Source organism: Archocentrus centrarchus, chromosome 4 (assembly GCF_007364275.1).
Source record: "Archocentrus centrarchus isolate MPI-CPG fArcCen1 chromosome 4, fArcCen1, whole genome shotgun sequence".
Lineage (NCBI taxonomy): Eukaryota > Metazoa > Chordata > Actinopteri > Cichliformes > Cichlidae > Archocentrus > Archocentrus centrarchus.
The window spans coordinates 15959252-15982091 of NC_044349.1; the positions used below are offsets into that span (position 1 = coordinate 15959252).

At 39.1% G+C, this 22840-nt stretch overlaps 2 protein-coding genes across 8 annotated transcripts in view; one reads left to right on the top strand and one right to left on the bottom strand.

The window, feature by feature from the left end:
- The window catches only part of armc9 (armadillo repeat containing 9), a 30963-nt gene extending 14669 nt beyond the window's left edge, over positions 1–16294 (bottom strand). For 5 of the 6 annotated variants that reach the window (XR_004019872.1, XR_004019873.1, XR_004019874.1 and 2 more), the window contains exons 1-19: positions 16152–16294; positions 15836–15961; positions 15454–15624; positions 14799–14954; positions 14592–14684; positions 12464–12488; positions 11784–11941; positions 11392–11490; positions 10890–10925; positions 9124–9158; positions 8916–9027; positions 8578–8670; positions 7332–7422; positions 6728–6851; positions 5732–5871; positions 3641–3717; positions 3171–3245; positions 1781–1871; positions 326–378 (exon numbers count right to left, since the gene is read on the bottom strand). Coding sequence is in view for 3 of the 6 variants with exons in the window: in XM_030727220.1 (XP_030583080.1) it covers positions 326–378; positions 1781–1871; positions 3171–3245; positions 3641–3717; positions 5732–5871; positions 6728–6851; positions 7332–7422; positions 8578–8670; positions 8916–9027; positions 9124–9158; positions 10890–10925; positions 11392–11490; positions 11784–11941; positions 12464–12488; positions 14592–14684; positions 14799–14954; positions 15454–15624; positions 15836–15961; positions 16152–16226 (1830 nt within the window). In the remaining 3 variants the exon portion in view is untranslated. The remainder of the gene's footprint in view (positions 1–325; positions 379–1780; positions 1872–3170; positions 3246–3640; positions 3718–5731; positions 5872–6727; positions 6852–7331; positions 7423–8577; positions 8671–8915; positions 9028–9123; positions 9159–10889; positions 10926–11391; positions 11491–11783; positions 11942–12463; positions 12489–14591; positions 14685–14798; positions 14955–15453; positions 15625–15835; positions 15962–16151) is intronic. The other variant, XM_030727221.1, reaches the window with a different exon arrangement.
- polr2h (RNA polymerase II, I and III subunit H) lies at positions 16182–20216 on the top strand. Of its 2 annotated transcripts, none has more exons than XM_030727225.1 (6): positions 16182–16315; positions 17696–17788; positions 18796–18879; positions 19291–19384; positions 19567–19650; positions 19878–20216. In XM_030727225.1, exons 2-6 carry the CDS (start codon positions 17716–17718, stop codon positions 19993–19995), a joined length of 453 nt encoding a protein of 150 aa, XP_030583085.1. In that variant the 5' UTR covers positions 16182–16315; positions 17696–17715; the 3' UTR covers positions 19996–20216. The 2 variants fall into 2 exon arrangements, with proteins under 2 accessions (XP_030583085.1, XP_030583084.1); XM_030727224.1 differs by lacking the exon at positions 16182–16315 and adding an exon at positions 17081–17266.
- Positions 20217–22840: the final 2624 nt, after the last annotated feature.

Consider the following 22840-nt stretch of genomic DNA (forward strand, 5'->3'; position numbering starts at 1 on the left):
CAGGCAACAAAACAAGGGCACTCACACTCAGGGAATGTGAACAGGAATGATTAGTATATATACAGACTGTTACACACAAACCCAGGAAACTAATTTGCATCCATTTGGATTTGAACTTACATATATACCTTAAACCAACTTTCCCCCCAAAAATGCTACCTTTTAAGTCCATCACCCCCCTTATACTTGATTTTCATTCATTTTTGTTTTTTTTGATCTGTGCTTGTTGAAATATTTCAGTGGTTGCATTAAATTAATTTATTTATGAGCATTTAATACAATGATGGAAAACAACAACACATCAATGTCTAAAAGGGTGACTTACATCATTTTCATCCACTTCCTCCTCATCATCCGACTCTGAACCCTCCTCCTCAGCTGGGTAGAAAACATTACAAGGATTAAAAAAGTCAACAGATTTTTCCCAAAGTATATTTGATTAAAAAAAAGTCACTTATTACTCTGGTTTGAAGTATAATTTTGAAGATATGAATGATAATATAAAAACTAGTTATTTGAAGAAGGAAATACAAAATATCAAGTTTCATATTTACCTACAGTTCTTTGTGCAGTGTAAGCACTTACCTTTGGACTAACAGTATACTGTACACCATATTGACAAAAGTATTCACTCACCCATCCAGATCATTGAATTCAATCACTTCCATGGGCACAGATGTATAAAATCAAGCACCTAGGCATGCAGACTGCTTCTACAAATGTTTGTGAAAGAATGGGTCGTTCTCAGGAGCTCAGTGAATTCCAGTATGGTAATGTGACAGGATACCACCTGTTCAACAAGTGCAGGCATGAAATTTCCTGCTACTAAATATTCCACAGTCAACTGTTTTAATACCACTAATTGGAAGCAACTGGGAATGACAGAAACTCAGCCATGCAGTGGTAAACCACATAAAATCACAGAGTGGGGTCAGCAGATGCTGAAAGGCACAGTGTGCAGAGGTCACCAACTTTCTGCAGAGCCAATTGGTACAGACCTCCAAACTTCATGTGGCCTTCAGATTAGCTCAAGAACAGTGCATAGAGAGCTTCATGGAATGGGTTTCCATGGCTAAGCAGCTGCATCCAAGTCGGATGCAGTGGTGTAAAACACACTGCTAGAGGATTCTAGAGAAGTGGAGACGTGGTCTCTGGAGTGACAAATCACGCTCATCTGTCTAGCAAGCCAATGGACGAGTCTGGGTTTGGTGGTTGCCAGGAGAAGGGTATATGTTTAAGTGCATTGTGTCAAGTAGAAAGTTTGGTGGGTATGGTGTGGGGTTGTTTTTCAGGAGTTGGGCACTGCCCCTTAATTCTAGTGAAAGGAACTCCTAATGCTTCAGCATAGCAAGACATTTTGGACAATTTCTTATTCTCAACTTTGTGAGAACAGTTTGCGGATGGCCCATTCCTGTTCCAACATGACTGCCCACTAGCACATAAAGCAAGGCCCCATAAAGACATGGAGTAGTGAGTTTGATGTGGAATAACTTGATGGCCTGCACAGAGTCCTCACCTCAATCTGACAGAACACTTTCGGGATGAATTAGAGTGAATCAGTGTTTGATCTCACAAAGGAAAAATGGTCAAAAGCTTTGCAGAAAACCTTTCCAGAAGACTTGTAGCTGTTATAGCTACAAAAGGTGGACCAACATCACATTAAATCCTATGGATTAAGAATGGGATGTCAATCAAGTTCATTTGCGTGTGAAGGCAGGCGAGTGAAAACCATTGGCAATATAGTTTATGTTTTTGTAACTGTTAATTTAACTTCACTAACCTGAGTTTAGCTGCTTAATGATGAATTCAAACTGTCTGTTGAGGTCTGGGTTCTCCTCTTTGCTGTAGCAGTGGAGAATCTCTTCAACACTCTGCCCACAGGAGGGAAAATTGTACAAACCTTTCAAAACAGGTTAAAAAGAAGTATACAACATAACAGTACTGCTCATTATAAGCATAGAGATGATAAAAGTTAAACACAGCAACATGATGTAGTGACATCACCCCCTGGCTTTTGAAGGGTGGGTCTGACTATAAAATTGCACACTCATTGGCTAACAATTCGTTAGACAATGAGAATAGCCTGAATAATCCTCATTTGTGAAGCATAATGTGACTACGGTACTTTAAAAAAATTAAGTCTATTTTGTAAAGTCAGTATGACCCAAAATGAGTTTGATGAGTCCAATAAACTCATCTGGTAACTATTTACAGTTGTCAGGTCAAAGATTCAATTTTTTATAAACCTTTATAGGACCAAAAGTCTTTTTGCAACCACAGGTTATCATCTTTTGTGGTTGTCCATTAAAAAGAATGGAAATTTTAAGGGATTCTGCATTGGCTTCAGGTTTCAGACCTGGAAGCCATGTCCATCTTTTATACAATCTATGAGTTTATGGTGGGCAGCATGGCAGCATAGTAGCATGGTGGTTATCACTGTTGCCTCACAGCTAGAAGGTTCTGATTCGAATCCTCCTTAGCCGGGGAATTTTTTCGAGGAGTTTGCATGTTTTTCCTGTGTGTGCGTGGGTTTTCTGCGGGTACTCTGGTTTCCTCTCACAGTCCTAAGACATGCAATTAGTGGGGTTAGATTAAGTGATGATTCTAAATTAGCTATAGGTGTGAATGTGAGTGTGAAAGGATGACTGTCTCTCTGTTAGCCCTGCGACAGGCTGGCGGCCTGTCCTGGGTATACCCTGCCTCTTGCCCTATGATAGCTGGGATAGGCTGGGAATCCCAAATTCTATTCCCATCTCAAGCCTCGAATCACCCTACAACCCTGAAAAGGATAAGCAGAAGACAATGGATGGATGGATAATTTAAAGGCATGCTAGTGTAATTGTAATGGCTTTATTGTGATTGCGTTGTTTTGTCTTTAAGGTTAAGATATCTGGTCATTTGGAATTATTCAACTCTATTAATATGCAACCCCACATTTTATGGCATAAGGGGAAATTACACTTCCATTTACAACCTGGATAGAGCACAGGCACAAATTCAACCCAATTCAACCCAGTAACTAACTAGCAGCCTGGGGCAGAGTTTCTGTGCCCATTAACTGAACACCTGTTTGCTGAGGAAGGCAAAGAGGAAGAGAAAGAAAACTGCAGAGGAAAACACAAACTGCGTCTGTTTCCTCCAAACAGGCAAATACAGTTGTGCTATCTCACCATCTCTTTGGCTTCCTGTCGCACTGAGGGAATGGACAGGATGCTGTACAGGGCTCCGTTTACATATGGTCGAATCTGAAAGTGACAACGTTCAATTAAAATGACTGAAGTCAGTACTGTTTATGTTTTATGGACATTCCTACAATCATAGCTCATTTCTGTCAAGACTGCCAGACATTTAAGGGACATTTAATTAAAAAGTTCAGCACAACAATTGGTAGCGAGGCTGTATCCATATATTTTTGTGAACGCTGTTAATTAATGGATGGTGGCATGTTGGTGGTTTTAATTTAGCTCTTGTTATCTTCTATCCTTTACCATTAATTCTGTCCAATTGTTGTTTTTATATACTGCATGTCATAAAGACTGTTATACAAGATGTTTCAACTGCTAGGAATGCGTTCTGTCAGCACATTCCATCCACTGTGTATGCAACATCTGTGCCATGTGTTGATAGATATGCGCATCACCTCATGGTTCTCATGTCCAAGGAGGTCAGTCAAAACTTTTAGCACATGCTTGGCATTTTCTGCACACTTCTTTTTTCCTGTAAAGAGACAACCATCCAACACAAACACACACGTAAATTTAGCAACACTTTTTCCTGTGCGGCTGATAATGGGACTTTTTTGTTTGTTATAATATATAACTCTGGTTAATGACTGCTCAACACTTTTTAAAAAAAATTGCTTTAATGTTTGATCTACTTCTGAGTAAGATAATACAACCACGGACAAATCAGATGTGTTGCAACATTTCATTGTGGTATTCTGCAAAAAGCAGACCTCTTTAAAATGTGAAAAAAAAGAGGAGTGTCTCTTTGATCATGGTGCCGCTCATGCAGTATACGGGAGATACACCAGGTGTGCAGTAATAAGCATGTGTACAGAAGATAAAATTTTGCACTGATTGCACACCCTGGCAATAATTAACTTTAGCCTCCCATCATAAAAAATCATCCAACAGGTACAAGCCGAGACAAAATTTCTTTGTGGCATGAAAAGAGACCAATCTGATTTTCATGATAGCGTGGAATATTAATAAGCACATTGAGTGCCAGTTCAAGTATAATAATACGTTGTATGTTTTTGAAGAGCTGTTTGACTTGAAAATTATTCAATTTTCAAGTCAAATAAATTATTAAATTTTCAAGAGAGTTCAGGCTACGTTGAAGAATAAACGTGATTGTACCAAACACTGACTTTCAAGCTTGCTAGAAGTGTATAAACTCTGTTTTTGCCTTATATACTGTATTTTCAGTTAAGTAAATATAAGGCCAGTTATATCATCACGGACTAAAGACCACAAGGAAAGGGGTAGACTGGCCCTGTGAAACAGTGGGAGGGGAAGAAATCAACTTATCAGAACTTCTAAAGATCACACTTATAAAGGAGTAAATCCCCTAAAAAAATCTTTATGCTTCAGTACTGTGCAAAAGTCTTGAAGCTACCCGACACAATTGCTCTCTCTTTTTAATAATTTGCTTCCAAGGAGCCAGAATTTCTTGTAAATATTTTAATTGGTCTTGAGCAGTAGTTCTCCGGGCTTCCTGAAAGGCTTTTAAAAGTTTTAAAAGCTCTTGTCTGCTTTTTCACTCATTTTTAGTCCAGTCTAAGTACCTGGCTATTTTCAGAGGTATGCTTTTTGTTTGTGAAAAACAAAAACTTGGCATATCTCAGCATGGTGTGCAGTGTATTCTCAAAAAAAAAAAAAAATTAGGAAACTGCACAAGTGCAAGACAAAAGAAGTGGCAGGCCTAAAAACAACTCCCCACACCCTACAGCAGATTTGCCTCAGATTCACATCCTTAATAAATAGAAAAATAAATCTACCAAAGACCTAACACAGGACCTGAACTCTTGCCAAAAATGGTCCCAATGAAAAGGTAGATGTCAAGAACCTAAACAGAGAACACAAAATTAGACTGAAAATCAGTGGCAAAAGGCTTCCTGGTGTCATGAATCCAAAACTGAAAATTTGCGTTCAAATCATTGTCAAAATATATGGAAGAGATCAGGAGAGACATACAACTGTGAGTGTCTATAGCCACCTGTAAAATGCTGGAGGCTCTGTCATTGTTTAGGTCACCTATGTAAATACTATTTGGACAGAGTCTGACTGGCAACAACTTCATTTTTCATGACAGTGAACCCAAACACACTGCCAATGAATTAAAAGCATGCCTGGATAGAGAAAACACACAATGGAACACCATCAGTCATGGATTGCCCTCCCCAGAGTTCGAATCTCAATATTATTGAAGCAGCGTGGGATCATCTCGACAGACAACAGAAACAAAAGGCAGCCAACATCCAAAGAAGAGCTTTGAATGTCCTTCAAGAAGCCCGGAGAAATATCTGTGAAGACTACTTAAAGAAATTACAAGAACGGTTGCCTAAGAGAGTTCAGGCTACGTTGAAGAATAAATGTGATTGTACCAAACACTGACTTTCAAGCTTGCTAGAAGTGTGTTTTTGCCTTATTTATTGTATTTTCATGTATGTTTGCAAATTTCAATTAATCTAGGCTCTCAACCTGATATTTTTTTGTTCTTCACTTACCCCTTGTTCGCAAACACAGGTTCATAAGCAGAGCTATGCTGTACTCTAGGGTGTAATCACTGAGGGAGTCAGAGTCCTGGAGCTCATCCACCAACCAACCAATCAAATCATCTGCTATCATGGCTGTCTGCTGGCTCCTCCTAACCAGACATGATATAAGCACAGATATACATGCTTCTTAACAGGGCACAAATTTGAACATTATCCAATGCAATAAATCCCTATAGGATGGTTTTGATAATCTGTAACACTGTTCGGTTCTTTCTCCAAAGTAATGTAGGGTTAAAAATGAAAACAGACTCATCATCAATGGGGATATCCTCAGACAATTAATGAAAATACAAAACAAATTTAGAAATCTGAAAAAAATTACAGCCCCATTTCATAACAGAAAACCCTTCAGCAGACATCCTAAGTTTGGAGGCCTGAAATCTTCACGTTGTTTGCTTTCTACTTTAGATAAATACAGCCAAATTGTACAAACTAAGGGTACTAAACATTCAGGAATATGTATTGCGTGTGCGTGTGTGTGTGTGTGTGTGTCTGCATGTTTAAGTGTGCTACTGAATAAATGTGTGGTTTTAAGCCTTTAAAGGAGCATGCAGAGGCTGCAATAAAGAAAAGCAAGCAAATCTCTGCTCTGATGGCGTTCTGATGGTGTGCATGTTAATAATTAATGTTAATAATAATTCAGTGTCCAACCCAACAGCCCCAGGTCAGTGGCTCAGAGTTTTACTGGCCTGGGAAGAAAAAAAAACTTCTATTTATTTTTAACAAACTTTAATCATAACAAAGTATCGAAGCAAAAAAATCTGTTTTGGGGATTTGTTTAAATAATAGAGCTATTCGAGTTACTCTAATATGAATCATTGCAGCCCTATTTTTCACTTCACAAACTCGGATGTAATCTGGTTTTCATGCATGCTATTTAGGTTAAACATCAACACTAAAAGAAACGAAAGATTTAGAAGCCCCCCGAGTAATTTTAGATATTACCTGAGGCTGAGTTTCTGCAGGGCCACAAGGACATTTTCCCTAGTGAGGGATTCTTTTCCCTCCTTCCTGAGTGTTTCTGTCAGAAGTTTCAGAAGAATGGGAATTTGGGAGAGGTACACACGGCCTGTAATAAATACCAAAATATAATAAAGATTAAAAAAAAAAAACATTTTGAAAGGATTCACAGGCAGCAAGCTCTACTGACACAACATAAAATACACCAGTCTAATAAAAAGCATGGCTTAGATAAAGCCATTCAATTTGACAGTTAATTTTAAGAATAATTCTGAAAACCAGTGGGGACAATACAAGAAAATGTTCTTAACAAAAATTAAAGCTGGCTGGACTCACAACTAAACCTATTGCCTTCTAAAGCCTTAAAATATTCCCTGCTGAAAATGAACTAATTCCTGTCCTACATTCTTACTGTAAGATGGGAAACCACTTATGGTAGCATATGCCTTTACAGCATTGTCTTTTTACAAACTGGCCACCACAGTTGCCTCCATCATTAGCAGTTTTAACCCCCAATGGAAGGCCAGTAAGGTCTAGCCACAAGGTCTCAGCTTACAAAGATGAGATCTAAGGGTAGATCTCAACTTACCGTCTGCAAGCGAAGCAAATGCATTGATGAGCCGAGCCATGTACTGGCAGACAATCTCGTTTGACGATCTCATTAAATGAAGCACAGTTGGCTAAGAAAACACAAAAGGGCAGGTTTAAATACAAAATAAAACAAATAAACGAGCTGATAATGCTGTTATTGTCATTGACACATGCTGAAAGATCAAATTTTAGTGCAGAGAGATTAGAATTATTTATCAAAATAAATGTGCATAACGTTTGATCTGAGCCTCCTGTTGGGTGCTACTTAATCTGAGGCTGGGGACATTTTATCAAGTGCCCACAGTCAGGTTCAAAAATTTTTTAATAAATTAATTCATAAATATTTGAGAAATCACTCGTAAAAAGGAGAGGGTTTGTGTTGTCTCCAAAGTTTCTGGTTCAGAGCAGCAAGATATGGGGGATGCGTTCAAGTTAAAGAACAGTGGATACAGATTCCAGCTTGAATGGTTTATTGGGGTTCAGAGTTCTGATTCATCCAGTTCCGAATTACATGTGGACTGTTAGGCTGTAGTTATCAATTGTGAATTGTGGTCTGAAACAATAATAAACAAATAATCAGCAGTGCAATAACCATTATAACCCATAACTGATTCATAACAGCAAAGCTACAAATAAAGAACTGTCTCCAGTCAACAAAATGTCCCCAAAAGCCACATAATCCTCATATATGCAGCTCCCAATTAACGCTAATGAGCATACTGAATTATACAATGCTCTAATAAAGGAAAAACATCAATGCATACACAATTAAACAAATAAGCTCAAATGTACACGAATGACTCAAGTCGTTAAAACACACCTTCTGGCATTTACACACAATGATAAACAAAGGAATGCAGGTGAACCCATTCTCCAAGTTACTGCACTGAGGGAAAAGAAAAAAGGCAGAAACCTCTGCTGTGTGTTGCATACCTGTGGTGCATTCAAAGGATGTCCGTAAAGCTACAATGAGTTCAATAGCATAGGAAATTCTAAACTTATGATAAACACCAAACATAATGCTATAAGTCAACTAAGTATAAACAGTGAGGGCTTTCTAACAGCTTGTGAACTCAGTAACTGTCATAAAATCATAAAAAAGTTCCTCTGAATGTATACATATGACTTACACATTGCATGCATGTCCCAGCAATTTATCCTAGCCATCTGTTCCAGTAACTGGGACAGATGGCTACTTTTCACACATTTGAATGAAGTAATAAAGACACATTTACAGTGCCCACCTCGTTAGTACTGTAACACTCCAGAAGATCGTTGCTGATGTAGGCCTGAAGCACAGTGTCTCTCTGTTCACCGGGGAGTGAGTGAGTGAGTCTCTAAAACAACATTAGTAACAGACCCAACAATCAGCACTCATAACTCCAATGCAAGTAAATACAAGTGGTACTCTCCTTTTGTTCAGGTTCACAGACTGCCAGGATGGACAAATGCACTGATTGTTAAGTTAGAAGCAAGTGTTGGAGACAAAAAAGTCACAAACTTCTTATGTATCAGCCATAAACACACAAATATAACACATGGCATCAGAGAGTACTGGAGATAATGAATAGAATAGGCTCACCCAGCGCAGTGCCTGAAGCAGTAGAGACTGGAGTCTATCTGACCCTTCAATGAGGTCTTTCTTAAGCTTCTCATAGTCTAACGAAGGCAACATTGGCACCTCCTTAGGTCTCCTGGAGATTTAGAAAAATGAGATGTTTTATCATGTTCTAATCATACTGTATAGATTAGATTAGTACAAACATTATTTCTTCCAAACTAAAACTTACTGTGGTGCAATGGATGCTCGTAGCATAGAAGAGGCCTACAACAAAAAGCAAAAAAAAAAAAAAAGGGGTGGGGGGCAGAGACAATGCGGAGAAGACCAAATGGGAAAAGTAAAAAAACAGCATTTTGGACTATATTTAATCACATTCAAGTGTATAAAACGTAACCCATGCAGCTTTAACCCACTGTCATTCTTACCACCTGGTCCCCCTAACCTAAGATAACCAAGTTAGGTGATGTGGAAATATGTCATTAGTAGTTTTTAAAGACATGCATACATCATGCTTGTGGTACATGCTGAACACTGGGACTTACAGTATCATAGTGTTTGGCAATATTATCCATGCAGTAAGAGGCCAAGAAACAGTACCAGAAAAGGTAGGTTAGTATTTCTGCATTTGTCACACACAAGTGGATCTGTATTTTAGGCCTGTTTGTAGTTCTTTTAGGTAGCTCCACAGTGTAGTGGTTTATACATTCATCTAACATCCAACGAAGAGATTTAGAAAGGGATTTACAAAGTCTGGAGAACTATTCCTGAAGACTACTTAAAGAAATTACAAGAGAGTTCAGGCTTCGCTGAAGAATAAAGATGGCCATACCAAATATGGACTTTTAAGCTCATTAGAATTGTACAAACTCTGTTTTTGATTTATAGAACATCCTCACTTCGATCCCGGCCAGAAGACAAAAAATCCCTTGGTGACAGTGTCAGGAAGGGTATCCAGTGTAAAAAAAAAAAAAAAAATCTACCAAATGAAATAAGCTGAATTATCCGCAATGGTGCCCTTTGTGAACAAGAAGCTTCTGAACAGGAAAGATGTATCACTGAGAAGGTGGTGTGAGTAGGGTGAAACTGATTATTAGGGTTTTTACTGAAGAGGACATTTTGAAATCCCTTGAAATCTAATCTAGAGAAAAAGGGGGCTGGCCCTTTGGTCGGGTCACCATAGGGTCAGAACAGTGATCTGTGTCACCTGAGATATCACTTTGTCAGGCTACATTTTTGCTTTGGTGTGCAGTAATACAGAAAAAGAAGAGAACACAGATACCTGGCTTCTTTCCCAAATTCCTTCCCCCTAAACATTTCTTGCCTATGCTGCCATGACGATATACTTTCTTGGGACATCTGACACTGACGGACCAAAACCCTCCAGGGCAGATTAGAACTGGCATCCAAATGAGGATTAGAACATTAACAAGAGAACCATAAGCCTCAGCTCTCAGAAATTCAGTTGCATAAAAAGCAAGGTCTTAGCTATTTAGATCACAATTACATGAAGTGTTCTTGTTGCTGCTTTTCAAATGCCTGTAATATCACCTATCCTGTTTGAGAACCTGTGCATAAAAGTAATGCTTTTACAACAAAGTGATAGAAAAACCCTCAAACCTAATAACACTGAACAAAAGAGAAGAAAAATGAAACTAACAGGTAAGTGTAAGAAGCAAAAGGAGAGTTGAGAGGAGGAACAAGAACTGTCATCTTTGGGAACAAGTGAATGTGAGGTATGCCCAGAAAGGCACTCGTGTTTTTCCTAATAAGTAACCTGACAAAAGGGGGGTCATTCTTACTGCAAATACAGCCAAACATCCTTTTAAACTGGTACAATCTAGTGAGAATACAAATAAGGTCAGGTGAAGGAATGTTAGGTTATCAAGGTCATAGAGACACTAAAAGGAACAGAGGGAGACACTGAGGCAGAAGCAATATGAGAATTGGGGATCTGAGCAATGACAAAATGAAAAGATCAAAACATATAAAACTTACATAGCCATCATCATAGGGACTCATAGAGTAATATCCCTTTGGGGGACAAAAGCATCACATAAGCAAAAACACAAACACACAGAAAAATGTTGTTCAGTTCAAAACAGAAAGAAACCAGATTTCACAAGCCAGAGGTCAACAGCACAATGAAAGCCACTGACAGCAAGCGTGACTGTCGAGCTTGTAGACGATTTTTGTAGGTCAGTTAGGAGGATTTCTACAGTCTTGATTATCAAAAAAAAAATAAATCAGACTGAAAAATTAACTTAAGAATAGAAACAAGGATGAAAAAGTTACATTTGAACGTTTCCCCCCCTTTGGACGCCTACGACAGTTGTTGTTATGTAAATCTCTGTGACTGGTTATTGGTAACTAATTTTCTCCTGTCCCCCCTGCCAGACACTTTCCATACATTCATTGAAATCACCTTGAGTTGAGGCCTTTTGTGATTATTTTTCGGTCAGTGAGGTGTAAATAGAAAGAGGACTGTGTGCTAACTCACAGTGCCAGGCCTGGTGAAGTCACTGCTCTGCACCACACTCTGTCTCATCTGGCTGCTGAACAGGCGAACATAGACACTCTGCGGGTACTCAGGGGAGATCTGCAAAAAACAAAGCATGTGCCTTAACATACCGTGCATGTGGGAAGAGCAGGGCTACAATTTGCATATTTCTGTTTTACAGTAAAAATGTCTTCAGTCTATTTTGAATCTGTTTTGGGCATCAAATGATTTTTTGTTAGCACCGGAGGGCAAACCTTTGAACTCATTTGTGTGCACTTATTCATTTACATGTGCATGTTTCTGGTGCGTGCAGCACTTCTGTATTTGCTTTGTACCTGTTGCGTGTCTGACAGAATGTGCGCTTGTTTTCTTCCACAGTTAGCCTGACCTACCATTTTTCCGCTGGCAGTGGCCTCCAATGTGTCGACCAATTCAGCAGTGACTCCAATCAGGTTATAGTAGTCGGCCGTCATCTTGTTCAGCTTCCGTTTGTAGCTGGTGCTGCGGCGGTCTGATTCAGCCAGCTGGAGCTGTAACTGCTGCATGGCCTCTGTGCAGTCACATAATCATAGAGAGATTACAGAAATAATAATCACATGCATACCATTAGGTTAAAATTCCTGTTATCCTTTGAGATCTCAAATGCATCAATAAAAGATTAAATATGCTTCTCTTTGCAAACCATCTTAAAGCATCAATCTGAGCACTGATTATTCTTCTAATATTTAACAAGACTTAGCATAATGTCTTTTGTCAAACAATTTGTTATTACAGAAACAACATTTGACACACAGACAGATGAATTAGGCAATAAGTCCAGGTAAACATATGTGTAATTGCATGATGATCTGGAATATTTATTCCCCACTATTCAGTAATGAGCAGGTGTGGCCTTCGGGGACTGTGCTGGAAGCCTTTGCACCTTTCAAGATTACAAAGAGTTGAAGAAAAGCCGAAAAATGACAAGTATTCAAGAAATCACTGAGTAACTGACACTAAGAACCAGATGCTATCTGTATACTCACAACTGCAATACAAAGCACAAAGGTAAATTCTGTGACAGGGTACCTACCTTTAATACCACTTCCACCCTCCTTCTGCATGAAGCCTGTTAAAGATTGCATACTTTGACACAAATCAAACATTTCTGCTTAATTTGTTCCTTTATCAATGGTTTCATCTAGAATTGCATACATAGAAAGAAATAATATGTAAAGATGTTATGATGGGACTGCAGATGAAATTAGCTAATACCAGAAACCCTTATTATACTTTCTGTGTCCACTTGAGTCTGACTGATGCAAATTTCATTTTGTTACATCACACTAACTTTGCATGTGCCCCAGATGGTGGACATGAAACAGTTTACGTCTCCCATTGAGTAAAATGTAGAAATTTGTGCCAAAGTTCATTTAAGTAGCCTGATTATGATCAAATTTCTGCAATAAACTCACCAGGTGTGATGCATGTGCAAAGTTTCATGAGTTTTTGGATATGATAAAGCCCCCAAAAAGCCAATTCATTTGCCTGAATAATAAAAAAAATAATAAAAAGAAACGAAGCAATTACAATAGGGCCTTCGCACGTTTCGTGCTCGGGCCCTAATTAAAGCCGCAAGCGGCGATGATCGTCATAAATGTCATCTAAGCACACCCATCCATCCATCCATCCATCCATTCGCTTCTGCACATCCTGTTAAGGGTTGCGGGGGGGCTGGAGCCTATCCCAGCTGTCATAGGGCGAGAGGCAGGGTACACCCTGAACAGGTCGCCAGCCTGTTGCAGGGCCAACACAGAGTGACAGACAACCTTTCACACTCACATTCACGCACTCAGTCACACCTATGGGCAATTTAGATTAGCCAATTAACCTAACCCCAGTAAGTGCATGTCTTTGGAATGTGGGAGGAAACCGGAGTACCCTCATCTAAGCACACGTGATGCTTTTATTTTAATGTGTATTTAGCAGAGCTAAAAAAGTGTTTGCGCTTTGAAAGGCCATACACGTTTGCATGCAAAATTAATTTTGCATGCAAGTCAGTTTCAGACCAGAGAAGTATACTGTAAAATAAGTTCAAGCAAGTAACTCAGTTTAATTTGAGTTACTTAATACTTGAAACGCTCTCATTGCTGTTGTTTATTTCTAACATGGTGGCTGAACATTAGAGCTCTGAAACTTTAAACTGGATACATTAAAACATTAAAGGTTATTGTCCCGTAGCCTTTTAAAGGAGACATGGAAGTTGCTTTCGTTTGTTGGCAGATCAAAGTGAAATTAATTTTTATTGATTGAACGGGTAATTTCGGTGTGTGTTCTGTGTTCCAGTAGCAGTGCAAAGGACACTTAGGAGCGGATTAAAATAAAGCATGAAAACATTTACATTACATTTTATGCATCACCAACGGAATACACGCACATTCCAGTGACAATGCACTGCACAGTTTGCATTATTGTTACTTTACAGCTGGGCTTCACTGGTATTGTTAGTATGCTGCTCGTTGCCCTGCTAAGAATCTATAGGCCTAGTGCACTTAATGTGGCAATTCCAGAAGACTTTAAATCAAAACCAAAAGCTTGACAACCCATCAATCTTGCGTCGTACTACACAAACCAATGCAAATCCACGGTGATTGGTTTGCAGCATACGAAACAAAAAGCTGTATAACAAGCGTCTGACTGTTGAAGAATTGCTTAGTCACCTATAGAAAGGCTTTTTATTCAACATTTAAATGTGCAGCTAAAGAAGGGAATGTAAACCAGCAGGCGTTTTGCTCCTCTGTGAGTTTATTTTCTATATATATGATGCATTACTTCAACCAAATGTATAAATACATTTATTCCCTATCATTGGTCCACGTCATTTTTTACTGTTTGCTCTGTAAGGGGTGTCAAATCCTGACACGCTTAACCAGTAATAATCTTGTAGAATGCTAGTTGTCAAAAATGCAGCCCACTGATGTGAGACACCTAATCTGAGAATTTCATTGCTAAAAAGTTACATTTTACTTTAAAACCATTTATCTTTTGTGTGGGTTTGTGCAATGAATAAAAATATGAATTTTGTGACTATTAGCACGACACGCCTTCCTGTTAGACCTGTTATCATACCACGTCAGTGAAATCAAAACAAATTCATTTGTACATCTGTACTCTGATGGTTTTCCCAGCAATGACTCAATAGAGACACAGCAGAAGGATACATATAAAGTCAGCAGCCTCGGGCTGTTAGATGGCTTAAGTGTCACTGATAGGAACCGCACCAGCTTGTCTCTTAACTGTGGTATCCAGGAATCCTAAACATATATGACACAAGTTAAATATTAATTTTGTGCTATTCATTCTAACATTAACTGTTTAGCTAAAGTCGCAACTATATTGCAAAAATCAGGGTAATATAACTGTATTACCTGGAATAGATCTTTGAAAGACGGGTGGACAGTAGGGTTGGGAACAAAAGGCAAAGCATAGTAAGGCAGAAACTCTGTGGTCTGGCTCAGAGCTGCCCCTCGAGTTTCCAGGTACTGCTTGAAGAGTAAAATCCTCTCCTCAAACTCAGCTTGGTCCTGGAGGGAAATTTGGGATTTCCATTAAAATAATTCATTTCAAGTCATGAACAAAACGCCAGTTTGGCTGATAGGATCACTTAAAAATACACAATAACTCTTCAGTTGTATTTTATCTTCTGAGTGGCTGAAAAAAAAGAAACTAAAGCATAGAATTGTAAAAGAAAAGAAGAAACAAAACTTCATCTATAGAAATATATGAACTCAACAATGAAAGGTAAATCATTACTGTGAGAGACTATAACATTTTCTTGTCTAGTGGAGCAACAAAAGTGTTTGACAGGCCACAGAGAAAAAAACCCTGTGGCGCGGCTTGGTGGACGGACGGACGGACGGACGGACGGACGGACGGAAGGAAGGACGGACGGACGGACGGACGGACGGACGGACGGACGGAAGGAAGGAAGGACGGACGGACGGACGGACGGATGGATGGATAGATAGATAGATAGATAGATAGATGGATAGATAGATAGATAGATAGATAGATAATACATACATGTCCTACAGGGTGCCTCCTCAGTGGATAGATTGTGAAGTGGATGTGAAGGTAGAACTCCAGTCCCTGGGCCTCTACATCTGTGCCTTTAACTTTGGGAGGAATATTCTCGGTCCACAGTTCAAAAAACACCTTGTGGTCTCCATCATCAAAAGACCCGAGGAGGTCTTTCTAGAAAGGTCACAGTTATTCGTTTATTTTTTTTTGGTTTGCTTGTTTATCACACAGTGGTAACTGATGCATAATACGTGCATGACTATTAAAAGTCTCTACAATTAATGAAGACAGCTCAGTGTTTGTGAAAAGTGTTCTGAGGCTGCATCATCTGCATAATCTTTTCCACTTTTCACCATCACACCTCCACAAATAATCAACCATTTACCTGAATGACACGGGTCTTTGAGTCCCTGAGAGTACTCCCCCGAGGCTTTGAGACAAGTTTGCCTTTGCTTTTGCACTCCTTCTCAAAACTGTGAATTGTCGCTTCAAATTCTTCAAATTTAAGGTACTACAAAAAATAAATAAAAGAAGCACACCATCTCAATCACAGCACAATGCAGCTGTTTTCATTCACCTTAGTATAGTTTAATGTATAAAAGTTATGCATAAACATTGCGCATTTTGATTACTTTCAACTGAATTCTACCGAGGCTCATTTTGACTTCCATATGGCAGTTCACAGCTGAAAGGTGTGTTACCTCCTTGATCATCCCAAGAAGATCGGCTTCATTAGCCAAGATGTCCCCCATCTTGCCTGTTTGCCTGGAACTCATATGACTGCCGAAAACTTTCAAAATACCCGGCAGCAAAGAGTCCCGCTTTCATCCAATAACGCTTTACTCCCAGTTAGGATTTGCAATCTGTAAGTATTGAACAGTACACACACATACACAAATATTTTTTTTCTACAAAGGTTCAACAGATTCCATTTTGGTCAAACAACTGAACCGTACGGGCACGATAAAACTGAAAACACATCCTCTTCAACCCAACAAAGACATCAGCGTCAGCATCGATGTGATAAGCTAGCTAATAAGCTAGCTAAACAATTAATGTTATGTGACATGAAGAGAGCGCATTAACATCATCACCTCATTCGCATATCAGGTACTTGGTGAATTCCGTTTTATGAACATTTCGAGGCGTTCGTCCGTAAAACAGTCCATTTTTTCGCGAGGGCTTGGGATCTTAAGTTGTAACTTTTTTTGGTTCAACCACATTAGCTAGCAACAGTACACAGATAGGACGCTAAAAGACACCTAGCAACTGAATGGGCTGCAAAGTAGAGGTAAACGTCGTGAACACCCACGAAAGGCCGCTGTTATTCTTACCAAATTGTGATTTTATTTTTTCCCTCTAAGAACTGTTATACGGTATAAAAAAATTTTTTTTAAAGCTTTATTTTTTTAAGCTAGTTGTAAAAGAAATGTATAGAATTTTTTTTTAAATATTGAAGCACAGAATAAGCAGACAAATAAATCGTTTACTTTTTCAGAATACTTTTTATTTTCGTCTGGCATGGGTAAATATTTTTCGTTTATCTATCTTCATCTAATTTTGTTATATGTTTACATTTCCGTTTTTTAGTTTAGAATTTAGTTTGTATTTCGAACCGGAAGCACTTGACGTGTCAAAGGTTGCGCACATTGTTCCTGCGCGGTACAGTCGGATTGCGATAATAATGAATGAAATTGTGTCCAAATAAGACGTCTAGCGTATCAATTCAATACTTTCGCTGTTGCAAAGTGAAAACCTGAGTGACCGAGACGCTGCTGTGTTTTCATAATAACATCAAAACGTTTTCTTATTTGAGGTAAGTTTGAGGAAATGTGTGGCCAGTGTGCTAAAGCTAACAACTAGCATGAATGAGAGACCCTGCTGAAGTTAATTGTGTAGTTAAGAAATTATACCTCTGGCTAACTGATTCAGCAACAACAGCTGTCAGATTATTTTTACATGGTCAAGAAGAGGCGCACACTATATTAATTTATGAAGCTTTGTAAGTAATGATACACACTTGTATCATTACACACTTAGTGGTTTGGACTTTTCTAATGTCGCTGTGGACAAAGTAAACTGAAATATACAACAATAGGGCAAGCGAACATGTTTCTATGAGTTTTAACATTTTCTAGATTGCTTATTGTACTGGCAGGTAGGTTTTAAGGTTTAGTAAAGCGTTCACTCAAATTAAAGTGGCTTAATTGTATGTTTTCTTGTCTTTTTTTTTCTCGTTTTAAAGGCTAACAGACTTGGAGCGAGATGGCTGGAATTCTATTTGAGGATATTTTTGATGTAAAAGATATTGATCCAGATGGCAAGAAGTTTGACAGAGGTGTGTGAAATATTATCATGAAAGAAAATGTGACGTTATAATGCCAACCAACATAGAACTGCATGCTTTAAAGTTTCTGGCCTTCATTGCCCAACTAGTAATTTCAGACACCCTAGACAGATTATCAAACATTGGACCACTTGCATGTTTTTTTGTTTTTTTTCAATTATAATCTTGATGTGGATAAAATTAAAATTGCCACCCAAATGCAATTCTTCTTAATGGAAGGGTACTGTGGAAAATGACTGAATGTTAAACTAATCTCTTCATAAGTTTCCAAGAACATGAAATTAATGCTCACAATGCTTCCAGGGGTTAAAGTGGGATTTGGCAGGTGGGAAAACCCTAAGATGAGGTATAACATTGTAGTGTGAGAGAAAGAATCACATAGAAATAAGTAATATAATAATTTATTTTGTGAGTTTCTGTAGATTTTACTTTGTGTACTAGTGATCAGCTGACCTGTGCTGCTGCTCAGATATGCATTGCTCTTTGTTGATTTTGCCAACTGAAGAAGATAGAGAAGATATAAGGATTTGTTTCTTACACTAACATGGCAAATTTCCAACCTCTAGACAGTGTAAAGCTAGTGTAAATGGTAAAATTTAGTGAGTAAATTTAATCAGCATCATCACCTTAAATATATCCATGTATGTTGCCCCGATGTAATACAACACTGACCACACACCTGTTTCTTATTATCTCCATGCCATCAGCTGGAAGCAATCCCAGGCTGCAGCAGATGAAAACAGAACTCTCTTTTAAAGTATTCTGTTTTACCTGCCTATCACATTAACTTATCATTTACTGAAGGTGCCGGAATGCCGTTCCCATTTGTTCCAGCCCACTTTAACCCCTGAATGCCTTTGACCAGTCATTAACAAGTCTAGATTATCAGCATTTCAGTTGTTGATCTTCTTTATTTTCTTTTGCATTGTCAGTTAACATCCTTTAATTAAAAAAATGCAAATGAACTAATAGAAACTCTGCAAATGGTTTTGCTTCAGTGTCTCGTCTGCACTGTGAAAGTGAATCTTTCAAGATGGACCTCATCTTGGATGTGAACATTCAGATCTATCCCGTTGATCTTGGTAAAAAATAAGTTTTTTTTTTTGTCCCTGTGTGTCCTTGTGAAGTTTAATAATTGTTAGTTATTTATTAGTCTGTTTATTAAATACCACAGTGTAACTGTATAACTGTAGTGTATTAGTCATTTTTAATATTTCATTAGAATAAATTGGCACATGTGGAAAGTAAAGTTGTGCCATACTACATTTCATCAAGATACTTGCTTGATTGTTAGTGCACTCCCTGACTCCCTCAATATTTGACTTTATCACATGCGGGTAAATAACATAACAGCTGTGTAATAACACCTTTATTCAACCCAAAAGAAAACAGCTTCATGAGTAAACCTTTAGCAAAGGCCATAAAGAACCATGTGTCAAAATGCGCAATGATATGAGGAAGCATGTTTGTTATAATAAATCTCTTTCATTAAGGTGACAAGTTTAGACTGGTTATTGCCAGCACGTTATATGAAGATGGAACGCCAGATGATGGAGAATACAATCCTCAGGATGACAGACCGTCTAGGTAAGAGAGTTGCTTACAATTTAAATTTTTAATTTGTATAACTTCACCAACAAATGCTACTTGTTTGACATTTAACAATCTAATAGCTTTTTGTTATTTTCTTACTCCTCTAATTTACAAAATGTTTTTTGTTTTGTTTCTCTGAGACTTTCACACTCATTCCATTTTGTTTAAATTTCCAGAGCAGACCAGTTTGATTACGTGATGTACGGGAAAGTTTACAAGATTGAGGGCGATGAAACTTCAACAGAAGCTGCCACACGTCTGTAAGTAAAGTGCTCAGTTTTCAGCAAATGATCACATCTTGTGTTTGCACTGAAAGTCATTACCTGCTGGAATGAAGCTCTGTGTGTCTGTAACAAAGAAGATGACATTTCTATGATCTTGTCTATGAAAATGAGATGCCCTTTGGATTTTGCCTCTGTGATTAGTATTCCAGACTCTGTTGTTGGTGAGCATTAATACACTTCTGTGGATGTGCTCCTTCTTTCAGCTCTGCTTATGTGTCTTATGGAGGCCTCCTCATGAGGCTGCAGGGAGATGCCAACAATCTTCATGGCTTTGAAGTGGACTCCAGGGTCTACCTCCTCATGAAGAAGCTGGCCTTCTAAAATGCACCCTTGATCAACCACCCACGGTGCCACAGTCAACCTTAAAGTTATACTGAACGGAAAACATGCAAGTCTGGAGCATCTACAAGGAGGCTGCAAAAAACATTTTCTTTCTTAAAATTTTCTTGAGTCTCGTTCCTCCAACAAAATGGACTAAAGACTAAACACTGGCACATAAGAACTGCTGCAGCCTCTGTCTGCTGACAAACTGTAAATAAAGATTTTTATACACATTGGCATGTTTATTCTTTTATTTATATACACACACACATATATATATCTCACAGTTTAACAAATCTGATAATAGCTGATCTCTGTCTTTCTGTTGTAGGATATATATTGTAGGATAAATGGATTATTTCATTATATATATATTTTTTAATTTACCATAATTTACAGCTGATCTAATAAAATGTTCTTCTTGAACAGCCCAAATCAATCAATAATTTTTCGATCCTTACACTGATTTATATTCTTCCCATATTGTATTCTGTAATTCAATAATTGTGTGTTATGAACAACATTAAGATGAATTTTTTTATTATATTTTGTCAATGTCACATTCATCTCGACAGCAATTCAGTTCTACAGGAATCAGAAATACTTATATTAATACAGCAAATATTATCATACCGGGAGACTTCAACATTCATGTTGACGCCCCTACTGATTACCTTGCTGCCAAATTTCTCCAACTACTAGATTGCTTTAATTTAAGGCAACATGTCCACGTCCCCACTCATAAAGGGGGTCACACCCTGGACCTTGTTATCACAAGCGCCACACTTCCTATTCATCTGCAGGCCTATGACCTGGGTGTACATAGGCCTGGGCCTATGACCTGGATTACAGCTCAGCATTCAACACCATAGTTCCCTCCAGGCTGGTCTCTAAGCTGCTGGACCTGGGCCTGGGCCCATCCCTGTGCAGGTGGGTTCACAGCTTCCTGACCAGCAGACCACAGGTGGTACGAGTGGGTCACCTCACCTCATCCTCCCTCACCCTCAACACTGGATCCCCCCAAGGCTGTGTGCTCAGCCCTCTGCTGTACTCACTGTACACCCATGACTGCGAGGCCACGTCAGAGTCCAACATCATCATCAAGTTTGCTGACGACACTGCTGTTGTGGGACTAATCTCTCACAATGAGGAGACAGCCTACAGGAGAGAGGTCTCCCGCCTGGAGAACTGGTGCCAGGAGAACCACCTCCTGCTCAACGTCAGCAAAACAAAGGAACTGATCGTGGACTTCAGCAGGAAGCAGCAGAGGGACTACCATCCACTTGTCATCAGTGGTGCTGAGGTGGAAAGAGTGGACACTTTCAAATACCTGGGAGTGACCATCTCACAGGACCTGTCCTGGACTCATCACATAAACATCACTGTGAAGAAGGCCAGACAGCGTCTCTACCTCCTCAGGCGGCTGAGAGACTTCAAGCTCCCACTCAAGGTGCTCAGGAACTTTTACACCTGCACCATCGAGAGCATCATGCGTGGGAGCATCACCACCTGGATGGGAAACTGCACCAAGCAGGACTTCATGGCCCTAAAAAGGGTGGTTCGTTCAGCTGAACGGACCATCAGAACCACCCTCCCCAACCTGCAGGACATTTACACCAAGCAGTGCAGGGCAGGCTGAGGGCCATGAAGATCCTAAAACAGCCCAGCCACCCCGGACACTCTCTCTTCTCCCTGCTCCCATCAGGCCGGCGTTACCGCTGCCTGAGGACTAAGACTGAAAGGTTGAAGAAGAGTTTTTACCCACAAGCCATCCGTCTGCTCAACTCTGAGCCCTAACTGGACCATTATTGCACAATGTAAATATTATAATTTATAAAAGTGTGTATAGTGTATAGTATATAGAGTATAGTGTATAGTGTGAATTACTTTTTTTATTTTTATTCTTCTTATTTATGTGTGTGTATATATGGTTGCAGGTACAAAATACATTTCACTGTGCATTGTACTGTGTATAACTGTGCATGTGACAAATAAACACTATCTTATCTTATCTTATCTTATCTTACAGTATCTGATCACAAGGCAATATCTTTGAAACTGCTCTCCACTGCTCTCACTACCAAGCCTAAACGCCAGATATGTTTTAGAAATATTTAAAACATTGACACATCTGGTTTTGTAGCTGAGCTTCAGTGCCTCTAGAGATTTTACATCAGCTGATGATGCACTCGGTTACTATGACACTCATCTTAGTAACCTCTTGGACACCCATGCGCCAATTAAAACAAGAACTTTTACATTCTCTCGCTCAGCTCCTTGGTATTCAAATGAACTTCGGAAAATGAAGACTGCAGGACGGGTCCAGGAGCGCCGATATATATCTACGGGGCTCACTGTGCATAAACAAATGTACAGAGCACATCAAAGGGCCTATGTTCATTCCTTGAAATTGGCCCGTTCGCAGTTCTTCTCTGACATCATTGGTAGAAATCCTGGTTGTTCCAAACAGCTCTTCAAAACAGTAAACTGTCTTCTTACTATGAAATCTCCTTCTACCATTACCTCTGATGCCGCAGTGGAGCAATGCAACAGGTTTATGGCCTTCTTTACATCCAAGATCTCAATACATACAGCTCTATCAGGTTCAAAAACTGTCATTTCAGATTATAGCCTGAGTGCTACTTCTCACTCTTTCACCTGCTTCCCAATTGTTACATCAGAAGAGATCCAGGACATCATCAGGAAGATGAGGACCACTACATGTCCCCTAGATCCTCTTCCTACCACCTTGGTGAAAACACATCAACCTCCTCTTACCCCCATTATCTGTTCTATTGTCAACCTTTCCAATGCGAAGTGGCCTTGTTCCCTCTTCTTTGAAAAA